Source organism: Chrysochloris asiatica, unplaced genomic scaffold, assembly GCF_000296735.1.
Source record: "Chrysochloris asiatica unplaced genomic scaffold, ChrAsi1.0 scaffold00369, whole genome shotgun sequence".
Classification (NCBI taxonomy): domain Eukaryota; kingdom Metazoa; phylum Chordata; class Mammalia; order Afrosoricida; family Chrysochloridae; genus Chrysochloris; species Chrysochloris asiatica.
In genome coordinates, this window is record NW_006408887.1 from 997,359 (window position 1) to 1,019,221 (window position 21,863).

The window sequence follows — 21,863 nt, forward strand, 5'->3', positions numbered from 1 at the left end:
TCATGATGCTATTTAATGATCCAGTGTTGACTATTTTTTGTTTATTTACATTGAGGTGCTGAAGGTTGTGGTCTTTAATCTTCATCAATAAGTATTTTAAATCCTCTCTGCTATCAGCAAGCAAGGTTGTATTATATGTATATCATAGATTGTTAATTAGTCTTACTCCAATCCTGATACTATGTTATTCTAATATAATCCAGTTTATTGGATTATTTGCACAGCTCTTTTACATCTTCATTTCTTCTATTTGCTTTTGCATCTTATACTGGAGAGCAAGTTTCAGAGTCTCTCCTGGCATCAGTTTTGGGATTTTCTCTCTTTCTTGCCTTATTAATGACCTTTTGCTTTCTTCCTGTTTGATGTGCTTGATGTCATCCAAAAACTCTTCTGGTCTTTGATAATTAATGTCTTATGCATCAAATCTGTTCTTGAGATGATCTCTAAATTTAGGATACTGATTGAATAAGTATGATGAGAGAATATAGCCCTTGTGCACATCTTCCTGGTTTTAAACCATTCAGTGTCTTACTATTCTGTTTGAAGTACTATCTCTCAGTCTGTGTACAGGTTCCTCATGAGTACAATTAAGTGTTGTTGAATGCTCATTCTCTGAAATATTTTCCATAGTTTGTCATGGTCTACACAGTTGAAAGCCTTTGCATAGTCAATAAAACACAGATAAACATCTTTCTGGTATTCTCTGCTTTCAGCCAAGATCCATCTGATATCAGCAATGATATCCCTTGTTCTAAGTCCTCGTCTGAATCCAGTTTGAACCTCTAGCAGTCAATGTGTTACTGCATCAGTTTTTTATTTATCTTTGGAAAAATTTTAATTATATATAATATTAATGATATTGTCAAATGATTTTCACATTCTTTTTTGTACCTCTCTTTGGAATGGGCACAAATATGGATCTCTCCCAATCTGTTGGCCAGGTAGTTGTCTTCGAATTTCTTCAGTGCATCTTGGACTTCTTCCTTTAGTTGTTGTTTTGTTGTTAAAGTGCTGTTGAGTTGGTACCTGCTTAGAGCTACCCTGTATAGGGTTTCTGAGGAGTGGCTGGTGAGCTTGAATCACTGACCTTGTGGTTCAAACTGACTTTGCAGTCCAGCACATTAACCTGCAGTGCCATACAAGGACCCTGGACCCTTCTTCAGGACCATTGGTTATTGATTATATGCCACTTCTTGAAATAATTGAACATTGACCATCTGTATTATGAGCATTCATTCTATCTTTTTTGATGCTTTCTGCATCATTCAATATTTTGCCCAAAGAATCCATCAGTATTTCAAATCAAAGCTTGAATTTTTTTCTTCAATTCTTTCAACTTGAAAAATGATGAGTATGTTCTTCCTTTTTGGTTTTCTAACTCCAGGTCTTTGCACATTTCATTATAATACATGACTTTGTCTTTTCTAGCTGCCATTTGAAATTTTATGTTCAGCTCCTTTTGCTTCCTCATTTCTTCCATTGGTTGTAGCATCTCTATGCGAGAGAGCAAGTTTCAGTCTTCTGACATCAGTTTTGGGCTTTTCCTTCTTTCTTGTCTTCTTAATGACCTTTCCTTTTCTTCCTGTATGATGTACTTGATGTTGACAATCCCACAACTCAGAAATTCTGATCTTTGGTCATTAGTGTCTAATGCATCAAATCTGCTGTTGAGATGATCTCTAAATTCAGGTGAGATATGTTCAAGGTCATATTTTGGCTCTTGTGGACTTATTTAATTTTCTTAATCTTCAGCCTGAACTTGCATGTGAGCAATTGATGGTCTATTTCACAGTCTGCCCCTGGTCTTGTTTTGGCTGGTGATACTGAGCTTTTCCACTGTCTCTTTCCATGGATGTAGTCAGTTTTATTTCTGTGTGATGCAGTCCATATTGTGTAGTCATATTTTGTGTAGTTTAAAAAGGTATTTGCAATGAGTAAGTCATTGTTCTTGTAAAATTCTATCATGCAATTTTCAGAATCATTTCTGTCATCAAGGCCATATTTTCCAACTACTGATCTGTCTGTCCTCTTTGTTTCCAGCCTTTGCATTCTAGTAATTAGCAATACATCTTGATTGCATGTTTGATCAATTTCAGACTGAAGAAATTGGTAGAATTCTTCAATTTCATCATCACTGGTTTTAGTGGTTGGTGTGTAAATTTAAAAATAGTGGTATTAACTGGTCTCCCTTGCAGGTGTATGGACATTATCCCATCACAATTGGCATTATACTTCAAGATAGATCTTGAAATGTTCTTTTTGATGACGAATATGACATCATTCCTCCTTAATTTCCTATCCTGTCTTAGTAAACCATTTGATTGTCAAATTCAAAGTGTCTAATACCAGTCCTTTTCAGCTCACTAATGCCTAGGATATTGATCTTTAGGCATTTCATTCCATTTTGGACAACTTGTAATTTTCCTAGATGCATACTTCATACATTCAATGTTCTTAGTATTAATGGGTGTTTCCAGCTGTTTCTCCTCATTTTGAGTTGTACCCCATCAACAAATGAAGGTCCTGGAAGCTTTATGCCATTCCTGTCATGACGATTAACTGTACTTTGAGGAATCATATTTTGAATGCTTTCCAACCTGAGGAGCTCATTTTCTACCGCCATATCTGACAGTATTCTGATGTTATTCATAGTGTTTCAGTAGCTAATATTCTGGTGCCATCTGATAGTGTTCCACTACTCGTCCAAGGTTTTCAATGGCCAAATGTTCAAATGTAGTCCACCTCTCCTTCTTTTTAGTCTGTCTTAGTCTGGAAGCTCAGCTGAAACCTGCCCACCATGGGTTACCCTGCTGGTATTTTAAATACCAGTGGCATAGCTTCCAGCATTGCAGCAACATACAAGCCATCACAGTAGGACAAACTGACAGATGAGTGGTAGATTCCCTGAAGTAGGTTAGAGTAAATTTCTGGTTCACACATCAGCTCACCCCTAAAATCTCCAGTATGTTTATCCAGTAGATGGTTTTCAGAAAACATACAACTCTATTGTCACACTCTATAACATTAATGGCAATTCCTTAGTCTTATCTAAGACTCAGTTTAGTTCTCTCCAATGGCCTCAAAAACACGTTTTTTATATTTATTTGTTTGAATCAGGATGCAAGTAAGACCCACATATTACATTTAATTTTTATGTCTCTTCAATCTGATTTATTCCATAACAGTCTTCCCACCTCTACTTTTTCATTCCATGTATTTGTTAGAGAAGCAAAGTTTGGAGGCCTGTAGAATTCCCCCATTTTTGATTTAGTGACAGTCTCCCTGTCATTTAACATACTTTTCTGTTCCTGTAGCCAGGGTTAGAGGTTGGGTCCTATTCATGGTGTACCTTGGTTGGTATGCTACCTTCCTTCTAGGGCATATATCTTCTGGCCTTCTATCAGTAGATTGATCAGAGGGCCCTGCTGGCCCAACCTCACCCATAAACAGAATATTCTTCACCAGCCTTACCTCTAATGGTCTGACCAGCCACTTCCTTTATTAACTATGGTTCTTCTAATAAGAACTTCCATAAGCATTTATTTGGTTATTCTGAGCTTTCTGGGCATACTTAAACTAAATAATAATAATTGTTTTTCTGAAATTCACATTTAAATGGGAGTCTTATATTTTTATCTGTGAATCTGGTCACCCTCCCTGAGGGCCCTGTGACTCAGTCTCCTCACTGCACTGTGTCCCAGGTTCTCAGGATCATCCAAGAAAGGAAAGTGTAGACATCTTACTAAACCATGGAAGCATTAGTGGATAGAGGATCAAAATAGAAGTCAGACCCTCTAAGCCCAGGCCATTTCTTTGGCAGTGTGTCCTTGTGTGAGGCAGCTGAGAGGGTGAGTGTGTAAGTGCTTGAATGCATGAGTGATGTGTGCATGTACACACGTGTGGGTGTGTGACAGCGAGTATGTGAGTGCATGGATGTGTGTGAGCATGTAAGGGTGTGAGGACACAAGTATGTGTGTGCGTGCGTGCGTATGTGTGTGAGGTTTGAGTATATGGGAGTGGGCACATGTATTTGTCCTTCCACTGGCAGGGGCCTGGCCTCGTGGGGGGATCTGGTGCTTCTCTCTAGTGGAGGCTGACCTCTTCTTGCCTGGCCTCTCCAGGCCCAGAGAGGAGCGTGGATGTGACAGACGTCACCAAGCAGAAGGACTGTAAGATGAAGCTGAAGGAGTTTGTGGACTACTATTACAGCACCAACCGGAAGCGGGTCCTCAATGTCACCAACCTTGAGTTCTCTGATACCAGGTGAGCAGCTGGGGGGCAGGGGAAGTAGGGAGAGGGCCTGACTCTGTACCCCACCCCACAGCCTTGTGGCTGGACCTGGGCTGTTGCCAGAGGAGGCCTGCTGGGCCCAGCACAACACCCGGACTATGCAGGCACTTAGCTGTACGGCTAGCAAACCTGACTTGCATCTGCTGCTGGCTCAGCTTATTCCAAACCCCTGTCTTATACCCTTACTCCCAGTTGAAGGAGGCCTAGGGGCCTGCCCTCTGCTCACATGGGTGGGTTCCCATATGTTACGACCAAGTGAGGGTGCTAGTGGTGGTGGTGGTGGTGGTGTGCCGTGGAGTTGGTTTTGGCTCAAATTGGCCCTGTGTAGCATTTCCAAGGCTATAAATCTTTATAGGAGCAGAAAGCCTCATCTTTCTCCTGTGGAATGGCTGGTAGTTACAAACTGCTGACCTTGAGATTAGCAGCCTGACTCGTAACCACTAAGCTACCAGAGTTCCAAGTGAGGGGGCTGGGGTTTATGTAGATTTCAGATGGGAGCCCTTCTCTGGGCACTGGGGGATGACCAACGTCTCAGAGGCATTCACTGTGGGGGTTCCCAGCGCCTCAGAGGCATTCACTGTTGGGGAGCAGCCTGGGTTTGGCCTCTTGGAACTGTATATGTGGTTGAAGTTGGTGGCCTAGCTCCAGGCTGGTCAGAACAGAGGATGATGCTCTTTTGTGGGTGGTGGTGCACCCACTGTGCCCTTGGAGGTCCCAGGATACATTAGAGGAGGTCTCAGAGAGAAGGCCTAGAGCAAAGACATGAGGTCTCCTGTGAAGAAAGCGAGGGGATCCGTGAGTTGTGGCCTGGAGCCATGAGGTTGCCAGAACCTGGCTCTGGACTGGGCCCCTCTTGTCCAAGTAGAATTGGCAGCAGGTTCTTATGGGAGAGCTGATGTTCCAGTTCTCCATCTGCCTGTGACCTGTTTTTGGAATATGAAGTGGTCACCACAGAGGTCTCTAGGCTTGCAGTGTGGGCTCAGTATTTTGCATGTTTCACGGACTATGCATTGTAAGTGGATCAAAGACTGCTTTTGCCCTTTTCATCTTCCATGGATGTGATGGTGTGTGGTGGATTTCTTGCTGTGACTCTGGAGAGCAGGGGAACCCTAGGAAGTGTGTGTGGTGCAGGAGAGAGATGATCTTCCTGCCTCTTCATGCCTGGCCTCCCCGGGCCCAGAGCGGAGCATGGATGTGACAGATACCACAAAGCAGAAGGACTGTAAGATGATGCTGGATGCATTGGCCGGCTGGCACCTTTGCTGTCTCATTCTCTAAGGAAGGCTTCTTTGCTCTGGGAGGAGCCAGGGGTCAGGTGGCTTCTCCTTGCCCTTTTCTGTGCATGGAGACCAGTATTGGACACCTGCTACCACCACCAATGTGCCTGACTCATTCCTGTCTTGAACTTCAGTTTGTCCTTAGGTAAACCTTCTCCTAGTTGTGAAGTAATTTATAGGAGGACCTTGCAGAGTGCCTCCCACCCCACCTGTTCACATAGTAATGACAACATGGACCACATTGACCCTGTTCCTCTCCCGTCTACCAGAATGTCCAGCTTTGTGGAGCCACCTGACATTGTGAAAAAACTGTCTTGGGTTGAGAACTACTGGCCAGATGATGCTTTGCTGGCTAAACCCAAAGTGACCAAGTACTGCCTCATCTGTGTGAAGGACAGCTACACTGACTTCCACATAGACTCTGGAGGTGCCTCTGCCTGGTACCACGTGCTCAAGGTGAGTACCTGCTGCACACCCTCCCCTACCCACAGTGCCAAGCCAAACTAGCCCACAGCTGGTTTCAGATTGCCTGGAGTTCCCTCTACCACAGCTGTGTGCAATAGTACGTGGGCCCTAAGCTCAGGGCTGGGCAGTGGTGGCCTTTCATGGTGGAGGTGCAGTGTCTCCCTGACTAGGGGTGTGCACATCATGTCCCCATGAAGTAATGTGGTAGAAGTCCCCAGAAGTCATGACCAAGTGCCCAGATCTGCCCATGTGACTGGTGCCCAGAATGGGAGAGAGGTGTTGTGAAGAGACTTCTCAAAGGAGAGGTCTGGGGACCTCCACATGGGCCGTGATTCCAGCTTAGTCTGAGACTCCAGCAGTCTGAAGAACGCAGTTCTACTTGTAGCCCACTCAATAGTGTGTGTGCAGACATGGTGTGCTCCAGACCTTGCTGGGGGCATAGCCACATAGGAGCCTTACTAATATCCAAACTTCTGAATTGCAAAGCACATGTGGCCCCATGGTTTTATGTAAAATGTAAGGTCAGGGCTGTGACCAGTTTATAAAATAGCATCATTCCCTAGACATTTTCTCCGCAGTCCCCAGGGTATAGCGTGTCTTGCACCCCCAGCACTCTCATGGCGTGGCAGACTTTGTACCTCCAGGATTCCCAGGGCATGGTGGGTGCTGTACATGGGTACTGTAGCACTAGGATCCCTAGGGCACAGTGGACTTTATACCTCAAGGTTCCTGGGATGTGGTATAGGCTCTTAGGATGTGACTAGCATGGCTTCTCTCTCCTTACAGGGGGAGAAGATATTCTATCTCATCAAGCCAGCCTTGGCCAATCTCTCCTTGTATGAGCGCTGGCAATCAGCCTCCAACCACAGTGAGATGTTTTTTGCGGACCAGGTGGACAAATGCTACAAGTGTACCCTCAAACAGGGACAGACACTCTTCATCCCATCAGGTGGGACGATGGACCCTTCCCAATGAACCTCAGCTACTCATCTCTGGTTTTTCTGTCTTTCCATGCCACGTGCTCTTCATAGGCCTGAGCCAGACCTCCTCATGTCCATATCCTGCGAGCTGACTCCCTCTTTGCGAATGACAGCTGGCTGGCCTGTCTGATCCCTGGCTTGCTTGAGCCCTTGCAGGAACTCGCTGCTGAGTTCACTATGGCCGGATTTGGCAGAGGGGGCCAGTCCAAGGGACCTACCTGGAAAAGCTGCCCTGCTTTTCCATAACATAGGCACACCTCTATTGTTCACCTACCACTCCAAGCAGGTGGTAAGCTGTGAGGGTAGTTGCCCAGAGGCAAGGGAGGAAAGCAAGTGCTCACTGTTAGGAATGTTCATTCAAGGACTTTTCAGACATCCACAGAGGGAGAAGGCATGACAAAGTGTGGTAGAAACCGCCCACTTCCCTACCTTCCACAGCTCCCAGATGATGTTGTGGTGAATGTGACATTGTATTATTTCATCTGTAAAGACTTTACTGCCTGTTTTCAAAAGCCTTCTCATTTGAAGTACTGTAGTGTCATCTTCCTTTTAAGGGGGACAGAAACAGCAGTTCCCTCAAATTTTCTCCCAGTTGTGTCTGTGGGTTGTTTTTGTTTTTTTCCCATTTTAAATCAAGGTCTATATGAGGCATGCTGAGTCCTCCATAGTCTGTAGGTCCCCTCCCTTCCTCCCTTTGGTTTTCTCATAATCACAGTTTATTCCTTGAAGAGCTGAAGGGTCCCAGGCCTGAGCTTCTCCTACAGCTGCAGCTATCCCTGCCTTATCCTTCTCCCCAACCCTGCTTCAGGAGGTTAGGGGGATTGGGGGGCAGGAGTAACGACTCCCCAGGCCTTGGTTTCCTTGTGTAGGCTCTGCAGAGGCTGGATTGAGCTGTCTGTGACTGCACCTGATGGCCTCTCCTGCCTGGACCTCACTACTTTCTTTGTAGGGAGAGCAGGGTGGGGTCTGGAGCTGCTGGGCAGGATATAGCAGCGTTTTTATCTCTCCTAGGCTGGATCTACGCCACCCTTACACCTGTGGACTGCTTGGCCTTTGCGGGACACTTCCTCCACAGCCTAAGCGTGGAGACGCAGATGAGGTAGTGCCGCCAGTGCCACGCCTGCTTCCTGGGCTCTGCTGGGCAGGTCTCCCCCCTGGGTCAGTGTGATGGGCACCTGCACCCGAGTCCTGCCCTGCCTCACGTGGGTGGCCTTGGGTATGGCCCACTGGTTGGAGGCCTCTGTGAACCTGGGGAAAGGAGGAGCTAGACTTCCTTGACTTCAGGAGGCCCACTGCCATCTGGAGGGCCTGACTTTGGGATGGTCCAGGTGGCCCTCAGGAGATTTGGGGGAAGTAGAAAGGCTGCTGCGTCCCTCTTTTTCCAGACATGGACCTTTCTCTCTAGTAAAGGCAGACCTGAAGTCCTCACCTAAGTGGCTTTCTCCATAGGACTGTGGTCTCCTCTGCCACATAGGGGCCTTTAGGGAGTAAGGGTGGGGGTCTAGAACCTAGATGGGCCTATCAAGAATAGGGGGTGGGAGGGGAGAGGCTTGGGACCTGGAGCCTGGGTGGGCCTATCGGGACTGGGGAGTCAGGGGAAGCTTTGGACTTGGGCCTGGGTGGGCCTGTCAGGAGTAGTAGGTAGGGTAGGCATGGGACCTGGGTTGGCCTTTTGGGAGTGGAGGGGGTTGGCGCATGGGACTGAGTGGTCCTGTCAGGAATCGGGGATGGGGGAGGCTTGGGACCTGGGAAGGCCAAATCTCTGACCCTGCCAGGCTGGTTCTCATTGCACTCAAGTGTCTCTTTCTGTGACTTGTAGAGCATATGAAGTGGAAAGAAGGTTGAAACTTGGCAGTCTGACTCAGTTTCCGAACTTCGAAACTGCCTGCTGGTACATGGGAAAACATCTGCTTGAGGCTTTCAAAGGTAGTAGTCAGCTATGTGTGTTCCCATTGTGGGGAGAGTTATGATTCTGCCTTCCATAACAGGGCTACCCAGGAGCTGGGGTGGGACTTCATTCTCTTGTGCAGTTCTGTTCTCCGCTCTGGGCCTTGGTTTCCCCGTTCATGCCTGGCAAGCATTGGTTTGCAGTTTGTGCCAACTCTGAGTGAATTCATCTGTCTAGATTGACTGGGATTTTAGAAAAGGGCTGGGCTGAGTGTCAAGAGGCCCAAGAATCCATCCTGCCCTGGCCCTGAGGCCTTGGTACAGTCAGTACTAATGTCCCCTTTGAGCTCAGAACAAGAAGCATCACATAGTCACGCTCAGGTTAAGATCTGGAATTGGTCTTGGCTCTGTGACACTAGCCAGATCACTGTCTTAATGACCCCTCAGTTGAGTGTGTGTGTGCGTGCACTTGTGTGACGTGTGTGCCTGTGGTGTGCGTGCACACATGCTGTGCTCATGTGAGTGTACACACATGCATACACGCCCCCCCACACGTGTGTGTCTTGTGTGTGCACATGTGTATTGTGTGCCTGTGATGGACACATGCTGTGCTCGTGTGTGTGCATGTGTATATGTGCACACATACTTGCATGCTGATATGTACATTCACATGTATTTGTGTGGCATGCTCATACATGCACACACATACACATGTGCATATGTAATGTGTGCCGGTGATGTGTACACACATTTATATATGTGCCTTGTTTTGTGCATACACACATGCATGTGCATGTTGTGCTCATCTGAGTGCATGTGTACATGGGCCCACACGTAACTGTACATACATACACATGTGCCTGTGGTTCATGTGTGCATACATGTGTTGGTATGTTGTGTGTACTTTGTGCATGTATGTTCATGTGCCCAGGTTCCCCTTAGTGAGGCTCCAAGGGGAGGAAGGGGTGTGGAATTGTGAGGTGTACTCATGGCCCTTCCCTGCTCTCCCTGGCCATCCTCTTCCCAGCCTCTTGGCAATCAGATGCATTGGGCTTCTGCTGCTGACACCCCCTGCTTGGGTTTTCACACTTTCCACAGCAGCATCAGGGAAACCAGTCAGAGGATTTTTGCTTTCATTATAGTTTCTTTTTTAGTAGTGGACTTTTATTTTCCTGCTAAGAGCCAGAAAGAGAGGTTTTTTTTTTTAAAAATAAGGAATCCTTTGCAGTTTGACTTTCATTTGAGATGAGAAAACTAAAAGCATTCCTTCTTTTCTTCAGGCCAGGTTTCCATTAATTCATCACATCTACCCAAAATTAGAAACCCTAGGCTGGACTCTAGTGCAAGGGGCCTGTGTGGAGTGGGGACAGTGCTTATTGTACAGCCAGCTTCCTGGGTCCCAGCCCACTGGAGCTGCTGACCAGTTGGGTGACTGCAGGTCACTTGTCCGGTCTTTCTGCACTTTGGGTACCCTCTGCAGCAGTGTGACAGCAGCAGCTGCCCTCAAGTCTGAGAGGATTGGTACAGAAGATGGGGTGATGGTGGGTGGGGTTAGCACAGAGCTGCTGGCACTGGCTCTGAGCTTCTGTCCTGGACAAGCTTGACTTCCTCGGCATGGGGAGGGGCTCTCAGACTTGTCTCTAAGCTGTTTTCAGGGTGGAACAAGATGTGCCGACAGAGTGTGGGCCTCAAACCAGGGTCTGTGAATGACTGAGAGGTGGCATGCCCTGCAGGAATCCTCCGCCTAAGGTAGTAGGGCAGGTGGAGAGGGTAGTACTATGGAAGGAGGCCTCAGGCCTCGTGGCCAAGCTGTTGATAGGACAATGAAGGAGGAGGGTAGGGGGCCACTCCAGCCATCCAGGACAGGACCCTCCCAGGTTCCAAGAGGAACCGTTGGCAGTTGGGCTGGTCTCATGGGTGGAGACTCTGGTGGCTGCTGCTGCTGCCACCTGGGGCTTTGATGGCTACTGGGCTGGGTGTGAAGTATTCTCAGACAGCAGGTATCGGGAAGGAAGGTGGCCGGTTTCCCCTAAGCTACTCCTTTTTCTCTTTCCCCAGGTTCTCACAAATCTGGGAAGCAGCTGCCACCTCATTTAGTCCAGGGAGCTAAAATTCTCAATGGTGCTTTCAGATCATGGACTAAGAAACAGGTAGGGACGATATCTGACTCCAGGGCAGAAAAGTGAGGAGGAAGGAATTTCCAATGTATGGGAAATGTCATGTTTAGTGTTGGCAATGCTGCCATGCATGGCTGGCAGAGGGCCCCTTTGCCCAGGTGAGACACCCATCTCCCTTTTCAATCAGGGTGGGCTTCCTTCCTGGTTAAGTGCCACACCTGGTACTCAGATTGGGAGACCCTCCCTCCCCATGTAAGGAAACACCCTGGTGCCCTTCTGGGATGGTGGGCAGCTCTTCCTCCCCATGGCCTTCGTGCCTGTAGCCATCATTTCCTTTCAGTCCCAAATCCTGGAGCAGCATAGTGTGCCATCCTGTCCCATCTCGGCCCCATGGCCAGGTGGAACCAAGCTGGTGCTTAGGGAGAAGGGGTGGGTCTCCTGCCCTGCAGCCTCCTGGGGGAGCCCTCTGCTCCTGGAACTCAGTTTCCCCACTTGTGGAGTGGAAGCCACACCAGTGCTTTCTCCTCGGGACAGTGTCTGGTGGAGTGGGCCATTTCCTGGGTGGTAGTCCTGCTACCTGTGAGGGCACAGAGGCAGTCTAGCCCCTGCTCACACTTGGGGTAATGATACTTTACAAGGAGGAGATGGGAGGGTCTTGGCAGTCTGGACCAGGGTCACTGTGCCAAGACCTCCATCAGCCCAGCAAGGCCTGACTCGCTGCTGAGGGTCCGAAAGTATACATCCCGGGCCCTGTCATGAAGCTGGAATGCTGCTGCCCAGTTACCAGCTGTGTGACCTTGGGCTAGTTACTGAAACTCTGTCTTTTCTTGCCTGTCAAGGCCCAGCCCAGGGCAGTGATAAGAATGTCCGCTCGGGACTATTTGAGGATGAACGGGCTGTATGAGGGCTTATCCAGGGTTGCTGCTCTGGGCCCTTATGAGATGGTGCTGCAGTAGGCTCTCAGGGCAGGCATGTGCGGACGCCTCCCCCTCCCCCAGGAGGCTGTGGCCTGGTAGATGTGGGTGTCTACCAGGGCTCGCAGGGCTTACCACACTGTGTTCCAGGCTTTGGCAGAACATGAGGACGAACTACCGGAGCACTTCAAGCCTTCCCAGCTCATCAAAGACCTTGCCAAAGAGATCAGGCTCAGTGAGGTAGGGCCTGTACCAATACCCCTAGCTCAGGGAGCTCCCAGTGCCTGGGACGGCTCTTGCCCACCATGCCCTGTGTCAGGGTCTCATGGCATGGGACACATGTGAACGGGTGTGTGTCTGACACCATGCACTGCAGGTGAGGAGAGAAAGGCTGACTTCTCCCCTCTCCACCAGAATGCCTCCAAAGCTGTCCGACCGGAAGTGAATGCTGTGGTGTCTTCAGATGAGGTCTGTGATGTAGACAGAGGGAAGGAAGAACCCCCATCTCCTGTGGAGACCACCCCATCTCAGTCCCTCATGGAAAAAGGGTCTAAAAAAAAGACTTCTAAAACTGTGAAGATGCCCAAGCCATCCAAAATCCCCAAGCCTTCAAAGCTCCCCAAGCCCTCAAAGCCCCCCAAGGCACTAAGGAATGATAGTGTCAAGAAGAAAGGGAAGAGGTGCAAGGAAACAGGCTCTCCCACCATCCCCAACTTGGATCTGCTCGAGGCCCACACGAAGGAGGCTTTGACCAAGATTGAAACACCCAAGAAGGGCAAGGTGGGTATCAGGTCCGGCTTCCAGATCATCCTGTCAGACAGCACAGGCAGCTGGGTGGGACCCCCTGGAGTACAAGTGGTGGGACGAGGGCCCTCAGAAGAACCATTGGGGGGTGCAGTGGACCCTACAAAGGCACTGTCGATGCCCAGCCCAGGGCAGTCTGTTTCTGGCTGCAGTGGGCATATTGCTTTCTGTTTCTCAAGCCAAAGAGGACGAATGACAGGTGCATGCGTGTGCATGGACGCTGGCCAGCCTGTTTGCTCTGCCTAGTTAGAGCCACACCCCTGAGTCCACCTTTGTGTCATGGCTGCTCTGTTCTCTAGGCTGCAAAGAGTGTCTTAAGTGTGCCCAACAAGGATCTGGCTAATAAGCAAAATGATGTGGACAGATTGGAAATCCGAGAGCAGACCAAGAGCAAGTCAGAGGCCAAGTGGAAATACAAGGTGATGTGTGTGTTCAAGTGTATGTGCATACATTTGTACATGAGTGCATACATGCAGGTGCAGGCACACCCACAGGAAGGGGTGCATTTGTGAGGGAAGGCAAGTATGTGAGGGGTTGTATATGAATGTGTGTGAGAGATGTGTGCCTGTGAAGTCAACTGTGTGAGTGAGTGTGCATGAATGTCATATGCACATGTGAGGCGGGTCTGTGGGTCAGGGAAGGTGTGTGTGACGTGGGGGTGGGAGGCCTATGGATCCCCTGCAGACCTCCCATCTTCTGGTATGACCTACTGTGGGTTTGGCGTGAGCTCATCAGTGATTGGATGTTGATTTTTCCGCTTCTGCTAAGTTGTTGGCAGCTTTCTTTAAACCTCTGCCTCCCTTGCTGGGCTTTAGGGGCTAGTGTAGGCACCAAGTCAGGGGAGGTGTTTGTATACAGGCCCCTCATGGGAACATTTCTCAGGGGTGTTCTGGCAGGGTGGCCTGACCCATTGCCTCTGCCCCTGGGCTGCATGTCTCCTGGTTCTTCTCTGAGCCCCAGCCTGCTTCTGTGTGGCGCTCAGTGATGTCTCTGGTTTTACTTTTCAGAACAGCAAACCAGACTCCTTGCTAAAAATGGAGGAAGAGCAAAAACTGGAGAAATCTCCTCTGTCAGGAAACAAGGACAATAAATTTTCATTTTCCTTCTCTAACAAGAAACTCCTGGGGTACGTAAATGCATGTACAAGGAAAGGCATTTCCCATGCATATCACACATACACTCCACAGATACACATTTCTCTCACACACATACCACCCCATACATACACACCATGATGTGTACATGTCACACACACCACTCATCCACATGGACTCCACATAAACCCATGCACAGATCACATGCACACCTGCACGCACTCACATTCATACACACCTATACCACACACACCTACCACTATACATGTACATGCCATGCACATATCACGCACACACACACATACATTAAAGCTTTACACCATGCACACACACCTCTGCATACCATGCACATATCACATGTAGCACTTGCGCACCACGTACACATCACACCTGTGCACATACATCCCCCACATGCATACTGAGTTCGTCTCACACATAAACACCTTCCCATTACTCACACGCACACCACACGTACATACTGTGCACACACTCACACACGTTCCTGTCCCAGCTGCCAATCTGGACACTGATGTCAGGCTGACACAGCCCTGCTCTCAGAGTGCATGTGGTCGGGGGGATGTGGGAGTGTAAACACAGACACCCTGTGGGGACTCTGGAAGATGCAGTGTGGTACAGCTGCGGCTGGCAGGGACCAGGGACTGGGTCCTGTGGTGAGTGGGGATGGTTGCTGTGCTGACCCAGTGCTCTCACAAGTTTACATAAGGTGACAACAGTGATGGGCACCAGGGAGGAATGTGTCCTCAGGTCTGGAACTCTGTGCGCAGGGCAAGGACTGTTTGAGTGTCAGGAAGGGGTTCCTGGAGGATGTGGTGAAACACTGAAACGTGGAAGGTGTGGGGTCAGTTGGCAGGGGTTAGCACACAGGGAACAGGCCTGGGTGAGGAAAGGTCCAGCTTGAGAGCTATGGCAGAGCTGGAGAGGTCAGCGGTCTTGGGATGTGAGAGGCTAGAAGGGCTGCTGAGGACTTGTGGGACTGAGCAGCTGCAGAATGAGCCTGCGTCTGTTGACACAGACAATGGCACCACCAGACAGGAGGTGTGCAGGCCTGGCTGGTGCTCTGCATGCTGGAGGGTGTGGAGGCAAGGCATGGCATGAGGCCGGGGTTAGACACATCATGGGGGCGGGGGGTGGGGTCCTCAGTGTCCTTACCTCTAAGTGGAAAAAGTACTTGTGTTCATGACGTGCTCCTGCCTGCCCAAGCAGATGGCAGAGAGGTGCAAGTGGTCTGCCTGGCCCCTACACCCTGTTGCTGCTGACAGCACAGCCTTGAACCTTTTGCTGGATTTCTCTGCGTCTTCGTTTCTGGGTCCTAGGGAGTCTTTCAGTTGCTCCATACTGTGCTGTAGATTCCAGGAGAGAGAGGAGAGGAGCGTACATACAACAGTCTAACAGTACACACATGCATGTGTGCCTTCTCTTTGAGAGCTTTGGAGGTAGCTCAACCCTCCCCCTTTTCAGACTGTGGGCCACATTTCTACTTGTTCAGAACCAAACCCTTTTGAAATCCTAGACTGCTCTGCAAGGCCTGCCATCCTACTGAAAATCCTTCCCTCTGCTCCATTGTAAGAGAAGCCAGTGCCAGGCAGGGTTGCTCATGGCTGGAACAAGCACAGGACAGGAGGAAGGAGTGTCCATACTGTGACCCTGGATTTGTTTTTCCAAATAACTTCTTAGAAAAGCATGTTGGTATTGTTTCTGTTGATTCTGCTGTCAGCACATAACACGACTCACAGTACCTCACAGGGACTGGGACAGCTGGACAGACTCTCACTTAGGCTCATAGACAGCACAGGTAGTCTTTGTCAGCCTTGGGTCTGTCTTCACCTTGGGCCACATCACTGGGGAGGGTGTCTGGGCACCCATGAGCCAGCTGTATTCCAGGCTGATCCCTGCCTACCTTTGCTGCCATAGCTCCAAGGGCCTCAAGCCACAGACGAGCCCAGGAGTGTTTGGGGCCCTGCAGAACTTCAAGGAAGACAAACCCAAACCCGTACGCGATGAATATGAGTATGTATCAGATGACGGAGAGCTCAAGATTGATGAGTTCCCCATCAGGAGGAAAAGGAACACTTCTAAGAGGGACTTATCTTGTGAGTAGTGTGTCCAGCCCCTTGGGGAACTGGGTCAGGTGTGGCTGCTGGGCTCCTAGAACATCCTTCATTCTCCTAAGCAGTGTCACTAGGTTTCTGTCTGCTCTTGTTTTAGTTTTACTGGATAAGAAAGAGATGTTCCATGTACCCATCAAGAAGCCAAAGCTCGACTCAGTGTTTTACAAGGTGGGTCACTGTCTACAGGAATGTGCAGCTCAGTTGTGCAGCAGACCCTCTGGGCACCCACTCCAAGCCTTTTCTCCCTGACCCAGTGGTCTCTGATAGGGTGTTCTGTGTAAAACACACGCCATGTAGGAAGGGAGGGAGTCTTCGTTTCTGCCTTATACTTTTCTTTGGGGGTAGCCTGTAGCGGGGTAGGCTGTAGCAGTCAGTTCTGGATTTACGGTAGACAACCCCTGTTGCCCTGTGTGTCTCCTTGGATTTCCGCTGCCACCATTTTGGGTGTGCAGTAATGGGTGGGCATGCCCAGGGCAGTGTGGCAGGTCTGCAGACTGTCCTTGAGTTTGCTAAGAGGCCAGTCCACAGGTAGTACAGCAAGGTCTGCAATGCTAGAAGCAAATGCAGCAAGAAATCCTACCCACAGGATGAGAGCTAGAGAGAAAGCAAGTGTCAGGCATGTTGGGTAGGTGACGTTTAACAGCTTCCACCCTGAGATTTGGTGACTACTTTGTATTTCTGCCCTAAGAAGACCAAGGCAAAGATTGCTGTTTCTTGGACAGGGAGTTCTGGAAGGGAGGTCCAGCTCTGCAGGTTGGAGGTGAGGGTTGGGGGTGGGGGATGATATTATTTAGAATAGGGGATTGTCAGATGAGGGTTCTCAGAGCTTGGGGCTCCCTGGGGGCCTTCACAGATAACCCTGCCCCCTCCTCATTCACCATACCAACATCTGTTGGTCTGTTTTAAATACTGGGCCTCTGAGTCTCACGGTGCCTGTGATGCTGAACAAGTGTCCATGGAGCGTCCATCTACAGAGGATTATGGGGAAGGCACCGGACCAGAAAGCTTTTTGCTCTTTTGTGCATGGGGCAGACTGTGCTGCAGGAACAGCAACAAAATAGTGTGAGGGTGTCCTTGAATGTACGAGCAGCACAAGTGTGACAGTGCGGTTCTCCCTGGCCCATGGCCTGGCCCAGTGTGCTTCCCCTACCCACCCCTACTGGACCCACTTGGGATGCATCAGCTTATCAGAATCCAGCAATGCCTCTTTAAAGACTCTATAATACCTTTTCCCCCTAAAGGACATAAGCAGTTCTCTCTGTCCCAAGCGTCTTCTCTGACCCTGTTTGTCCTTTGATGGTGGACTCCATAGCATAGTGACGACTCCTCCGACGAGGATTCTCTGCACATTGACACGGACACCAAGCCCAGCCGCAACGCAAAAGCCAGGAAGGAGAGCGGAAGCTCAGCAGCAGGCATCCTGGACCTACTGCAAGCCAGCGAGGAGGTTGGCGCGCTCGAATACAACCCCAACAGGTAGACCCCAAGTGGCCACCTGACTCCCTGGTTGGGTCAGCTCCCCACTTGCTTGCTGCCCTTCATGTAACGTTGTTGGGCCTGCCTGGCTTTCCCTTGACTGGGTTGGGTAGTGTGGTGTGAGGGAGCAGGCTGTGTTGGGAGCCTGAATAGGGGTAACTCTTGGGCATGCATGTGGGGAGATGGGCACACTGAAAGGCTGCTGGGCACTAGCTTCCAACAGATGGGCACAGATCTGAGGGTTCCTGCAGGTGGAGCATGGGGCTGGGCCTGCGGTATGGATATGTTGGCAGAGCAAACCTGCACTCCCAGCTGGGCTGAGAGTCAGGGTTTGGGAAGAGTGCCCCTGTCTTTACTCAAGAAGATCATGGCCAGACCAGGGAGAAGGACAGTTCTCATTCCTTTCTCACCTCATCCAGGGTGCTAGGAGCTGGCTGCAAGTGGAGACAAACAGTGGACACAGGGTTGGACCCCTCCTTAGCCATGTGGAGAGGCCCTTGGTGATAGGCCATAGAGACCATGCAGGCTGCTCAGGGAGGTTGGCAGTCAGAACTAGGCTCTGCAGAGGTGGTGCCAGGTGAATCAGGGCTGTGCCTGAGCACTGACCGTGGGGACTGTGGAACCTTCTGGAGGTGGGCCCATTGGACGATGGTGGAGCTTCTGGATGTGGGCACAAAGCAAGAGAACAGAGTCCCTTCCCTGCTCTGCTCCTGGGCTTGTATGGATGGAAGTGGGCAAAAGGTGCCGGCAGGACTGGGGTAACTTCTTGTGGGGTCATAAGTGGGGGGAGTCTGGGGAATTGCCACACCTGGGACAGGGCTGAGCAGAGTTTCCTGGCAGGTGTCTGCATTCTGAGGACTGCAGGGTCAGCCACCTCTGTCTCCTCACTTCCCAAGTGGCTTAAAAAAAAAACAAACAAACCCATTCTGGGCTAAGGCATCTGATTACAATGAAGTGTGTGGTGGGGCTCAGGGTCTTTAAGACCCTAAAGATTGACTTCTCTGCAGAGACCCTGCTCCCCAGCACACAGAACATGCCTTGTGAAAGTCCCTAATCATTTCCTTGACATTTTGAACCAAGCCAGACAATACCTGGAAATGCCCACTGTGACCCTCAAAGAACCTTTTATTTTAGTTCTGAGCACAAAGACTTGACAGCTTCCACTAGCAGATGTGGCTGCCAATCCAGTCTCTTAGCCAGGACTGGCAGCATGAGTGAGGGCTCAGGATCCTCCCTGCACCCCTGCTTTATGTGTCCACTTGAGCACACGTGGACTATCGTGTCCAGCTCTGACCTGGCCCTGGGGAGGACCACTGACGCTGGGCAGTGGGCCCAGAGGTTGGTCAGGAAAGCCGTGCTATGGCTGCTGCTTTTGCTTGGAGGCCTGTGGTTCTGAGTATGAGTGGGGCCTCAGGGAGGCTGTGGGTGGGCGCCCAGGATGTGGATCTGCTCAGCCACAGGCCTGCCCAGAATCTGATCAGAGAGAAATGGATTAATCCCATTTGGGCTTTGCTCATTTCTCTCGTGATGGTCTCTTGGTTAAATTCTCTCTAAATCACAGGCTTTTAAATTTTGTTTTAAGCAGTGGGTTGATTTTTTTTTCTAGTGGAAACCTTAGGATTTCCACATGTGTATAAGACCCATAGTAGGAGGGGACATGCTGATAGGGAGTGGTGGGGCCTCCCTAGCAGCACCCCCTGTAGTGCTCATGGCAGCAGCAGATTCCCACTGCCTAGGGGTCATGGGGGTCAGGCCCTGGGGATGGGACACCAGCAGGGAGGGTCTCTGGGAGGAGGTGTTGCTTGAGCTGACATGGGAGGGACAATGGAGTTGGGAGGCTCCCAAGCCAGACCATTGTGCTGGGGGTAGTCATGCTGAGGTGGTCAAGCTGTCACCAGCCTACTGCTCTCTGAGACCTCTGTGTGGTGAGTGTTGGCTCCTTCCTCAGTGCACCATGATGCAGGGGGCCAGCAAAGGCAGGCTCCAGTGGCTTATCTGGCCAGCTCTCCCCTCCTGTTCTACCTACCAGACCTCCACACTGCCATGTGTGGGGTGGGGAGGTGGCAGTGCTCAGGGATGGTACAGAGCCAATAAGCAGGCCTGCTCTCAACCAGGGTTACAGTGAGGAGGTAGATTAAGAGCCTGATTGAAAAGAGCATCTGCAAATCCAATTACTGTATTTCCTTTCATAAATTAGTACTTTGCATGCAGCATTCCATTCACAGACGGCCATAGTGTGCTTGCTTGTCATTTAGTAAAATGTGACTTGAAGCTTTTGCAATGCTTCGAGGTTCTGCCGAGGGGGTGGCACGTCTCCCACTGGCTCTCAACAAGGTCTGCGTGTGTCTTAGAATGGAGCCCCTTAGGACGGAGGTACACCACATACAATCGAGTCTGACAGGGAGGGGATGTTGCCTTCTTCCTCAGTCCTATCTGTCCATCATTCTCAGACGGGGCTATTCCTGTTACTGGGCCTCCTCCTTGAAGCCAAAGGTGGGGGGCAGGGTACCATTGCTCTAGGAACAACTACATGGTAGCTGACACCTCACTTGACTTGTTCTGAGCCCTCTGTGTGGCTCAGCCCCTGGAGGGGCACTCTGGACATACCTGGGGTCCCAGTGAGGTCCGTGGAAGACAGAGGGACCAGGGCCAGGTGGGTCAAAGGCCCTGGGATAATGGGAAACTGGGGAGCGAGCTGACCATGTGGCCCTTGGAAGCCAGGGAGGGCAAGGAGACCCAAGTTTCTGTACATGAGGAGGTGCTCTGGCTTTGCAGCTTATTCTCAGTGTACAAGGCTCCAGGACACCCATAATGAGAAATATGAAGCTTCCAGTTTGCACCTCCCAGAGCAGCTCTGCAGACACTGAGCATGTCCTCCATACTCACTACCCCCACCCCACAGCCTCCCCGCCATCTCACACCTCCCAGAGCAGCTCTGCAGACGCTACTCACTGCCCATTACCTCCCCCCACCCCCACCGCCTCCCAGCTATCAGGAGGCCAGTTAGCTTTTGATGGTCCATTTGCACTGTTGCAAGGATTCACTAGTTGGAAAAACAGCTGAGGAACATGAGGATAAAAACGTTAATTTTTCCGATATGGTTTGCTTAGGGTTTACTGCTAGGGGGAAGAAGCAGATTTGGGATGCTAATTAGAGAATTGAAGTCTCACTTCCCCTGCAGACTGGTTAACCTGTGGACATTGGCCTCTCTCCGAGATTCTGCCTGACCTGCTGCAGCTGAGGGAGCTCTGTATTGGGCAAGTCACATGGTCCAGGCAGGGGCTTACCCACCCCAGATCATGGATCCTTATGGCATCCTGGCCTCCACCCTCAGGCTCTGGCCTCTGAGGGCTTCCCTAGTGGTTTCAGGAGCTACAACCCACTTCATCCGGTCGTAAAGGTTATGTGTGTCAGCAGCTATTTTGGAGAGGGAAGGGATGCTGGACCACCTGGGAATGCTTTGTCTGGAGGAGGATGCTTCCACTCTGGGACTGGGCGGGTCTGTCCCCCGCTCAGAGAAACCACCCACCCACCCCCTGCCGTGGGGTTGATTCTGACACTGCTAACAACTGTCAAAATGCCCCATGGCAAGTGCAGAGCTATCACCTGTGCTGGGGCAGGGTGGACTGTGGGCCCTCCAGAGAGGACTGTGTGCAGAGCAGTCAGCACCTTTTTAAAGTTTTTATTGCGAATTGAGTGATAGTTTACATGAGAGAACATCAGTTTTACACTCATCGTTTCATTGCAATGATTACAATCTACAGTCTCCTCCGTGCATCATTTATTTGCTTCCATTCCCTCTGGTTTGTTTGTTTGTTGGGGGGTGGGGGGTGGCAGTGTAGTATACACAAAAAGTCAGGAATATATAATAATTTAAACAACCAAAGGGCACATTCTGCAAGCCCCCTCCTGGCTGCCAGCACTCAGTCTTTCTCTTTCCATAGTCTAGAGTCCTCAGCTGCTCTATTTCTCCATGTCATCATCTTTGCCTCCATCTGTGGTGTCCCTGCTTCTCTGGATAGGGTCCTACATTCCGCTTGTGCTCTTCTCCCATGATGGCTGTAGGGTCCTCTCTTCCTGGACTGTACGATTAACTACTTCCCCCTCTTTGTTATAAAGCTTCTACTTTTACAGTTGTGACAGTTGCAATTAGTCATGGTAACAATTACTATTGAATCATAAGAATCTTATTCCCATCTCTTTTCATTAGACCCATCTAGACAAGATGAAAACTATTCAGTAGGGACTCTTACTTATCCCCATACACTCCTAAACTACACTCCCTCTTGAAAGCTTATAAGCCAAACACTTTGTGCCTTTATTGCCCCCTCATTTTAGGTAGCCAGTGTCTAAGTTGCCTGTCCCTTTCAACCCTGTATACAGAGGGGATAGGATTGATACTTGATGTGAAGACTCCTTCCCTCTCAGTT

General features: G+C 49.9%; 1 protein-coding gene across 1 annotated transcript in view; it reads left to right on the forward strand.

Annotated features, from left to right (window-relative positions):
• The window catches only part of PHF2 (PHD finger protein 2), a 109,257-nt gene that overhangs the window by 80,110 nt on the left and 7,284 nt on the right, over positions 1 to 21,863 (forward strand). Inside the window, exons 5-17 of the mRNA XM_006876242.1 lie at positions 4,122 to 4,263; positions 5,837 to 6,023; positions 6,819 to 6,981; positions 8,024 to 8,111; positions 8,832 to 8,938; positions 10,958 to 11,049; positions 12,081 to 12,170; positions 12,345 to 12,710; positions 13,034 to 13,153; positions 13,742 to 13,860; positions 15,761 to 15,939; positions 16,055 to 16,125; positions 17,270 to 17,433. Coding sequence (XP_006876304.1) covers positions 4,122 to 4,263; positions 5,837 to 6,023; positions 6,819 to 6,981; positions 8,024 to 8,111; positions 8,832 to 8,938; positions 10,958 to 11,049; positions 12,081 to 12,170; positions 12,345 to 12,710; positions 13,034 to 13,153; positions 13,742 to 13,860; positions 15,761 to 15,939; positions 16,055 to 16,125; positions 17,270 to 17,433 — 1,888 coding nt within the window. The remainder of the gene's footprint in view (positions 1 to 4,121; positions 4,264 to 5,836; positions 6,024 to 6,818; positions 6,982 to 8,023; positions 8,112 to 8,831; positions 8,939 to 10,957; positions 11,050 to 12,080; positions 12,171 to 12,344; positions 12,711 to 13,033; positions 13,154 to 13,741; positions 13,861 to 15,760; positions 15,940 to 16,054; positions 16,126 to 17,269; positions 17,434 to 21,863) is intronic.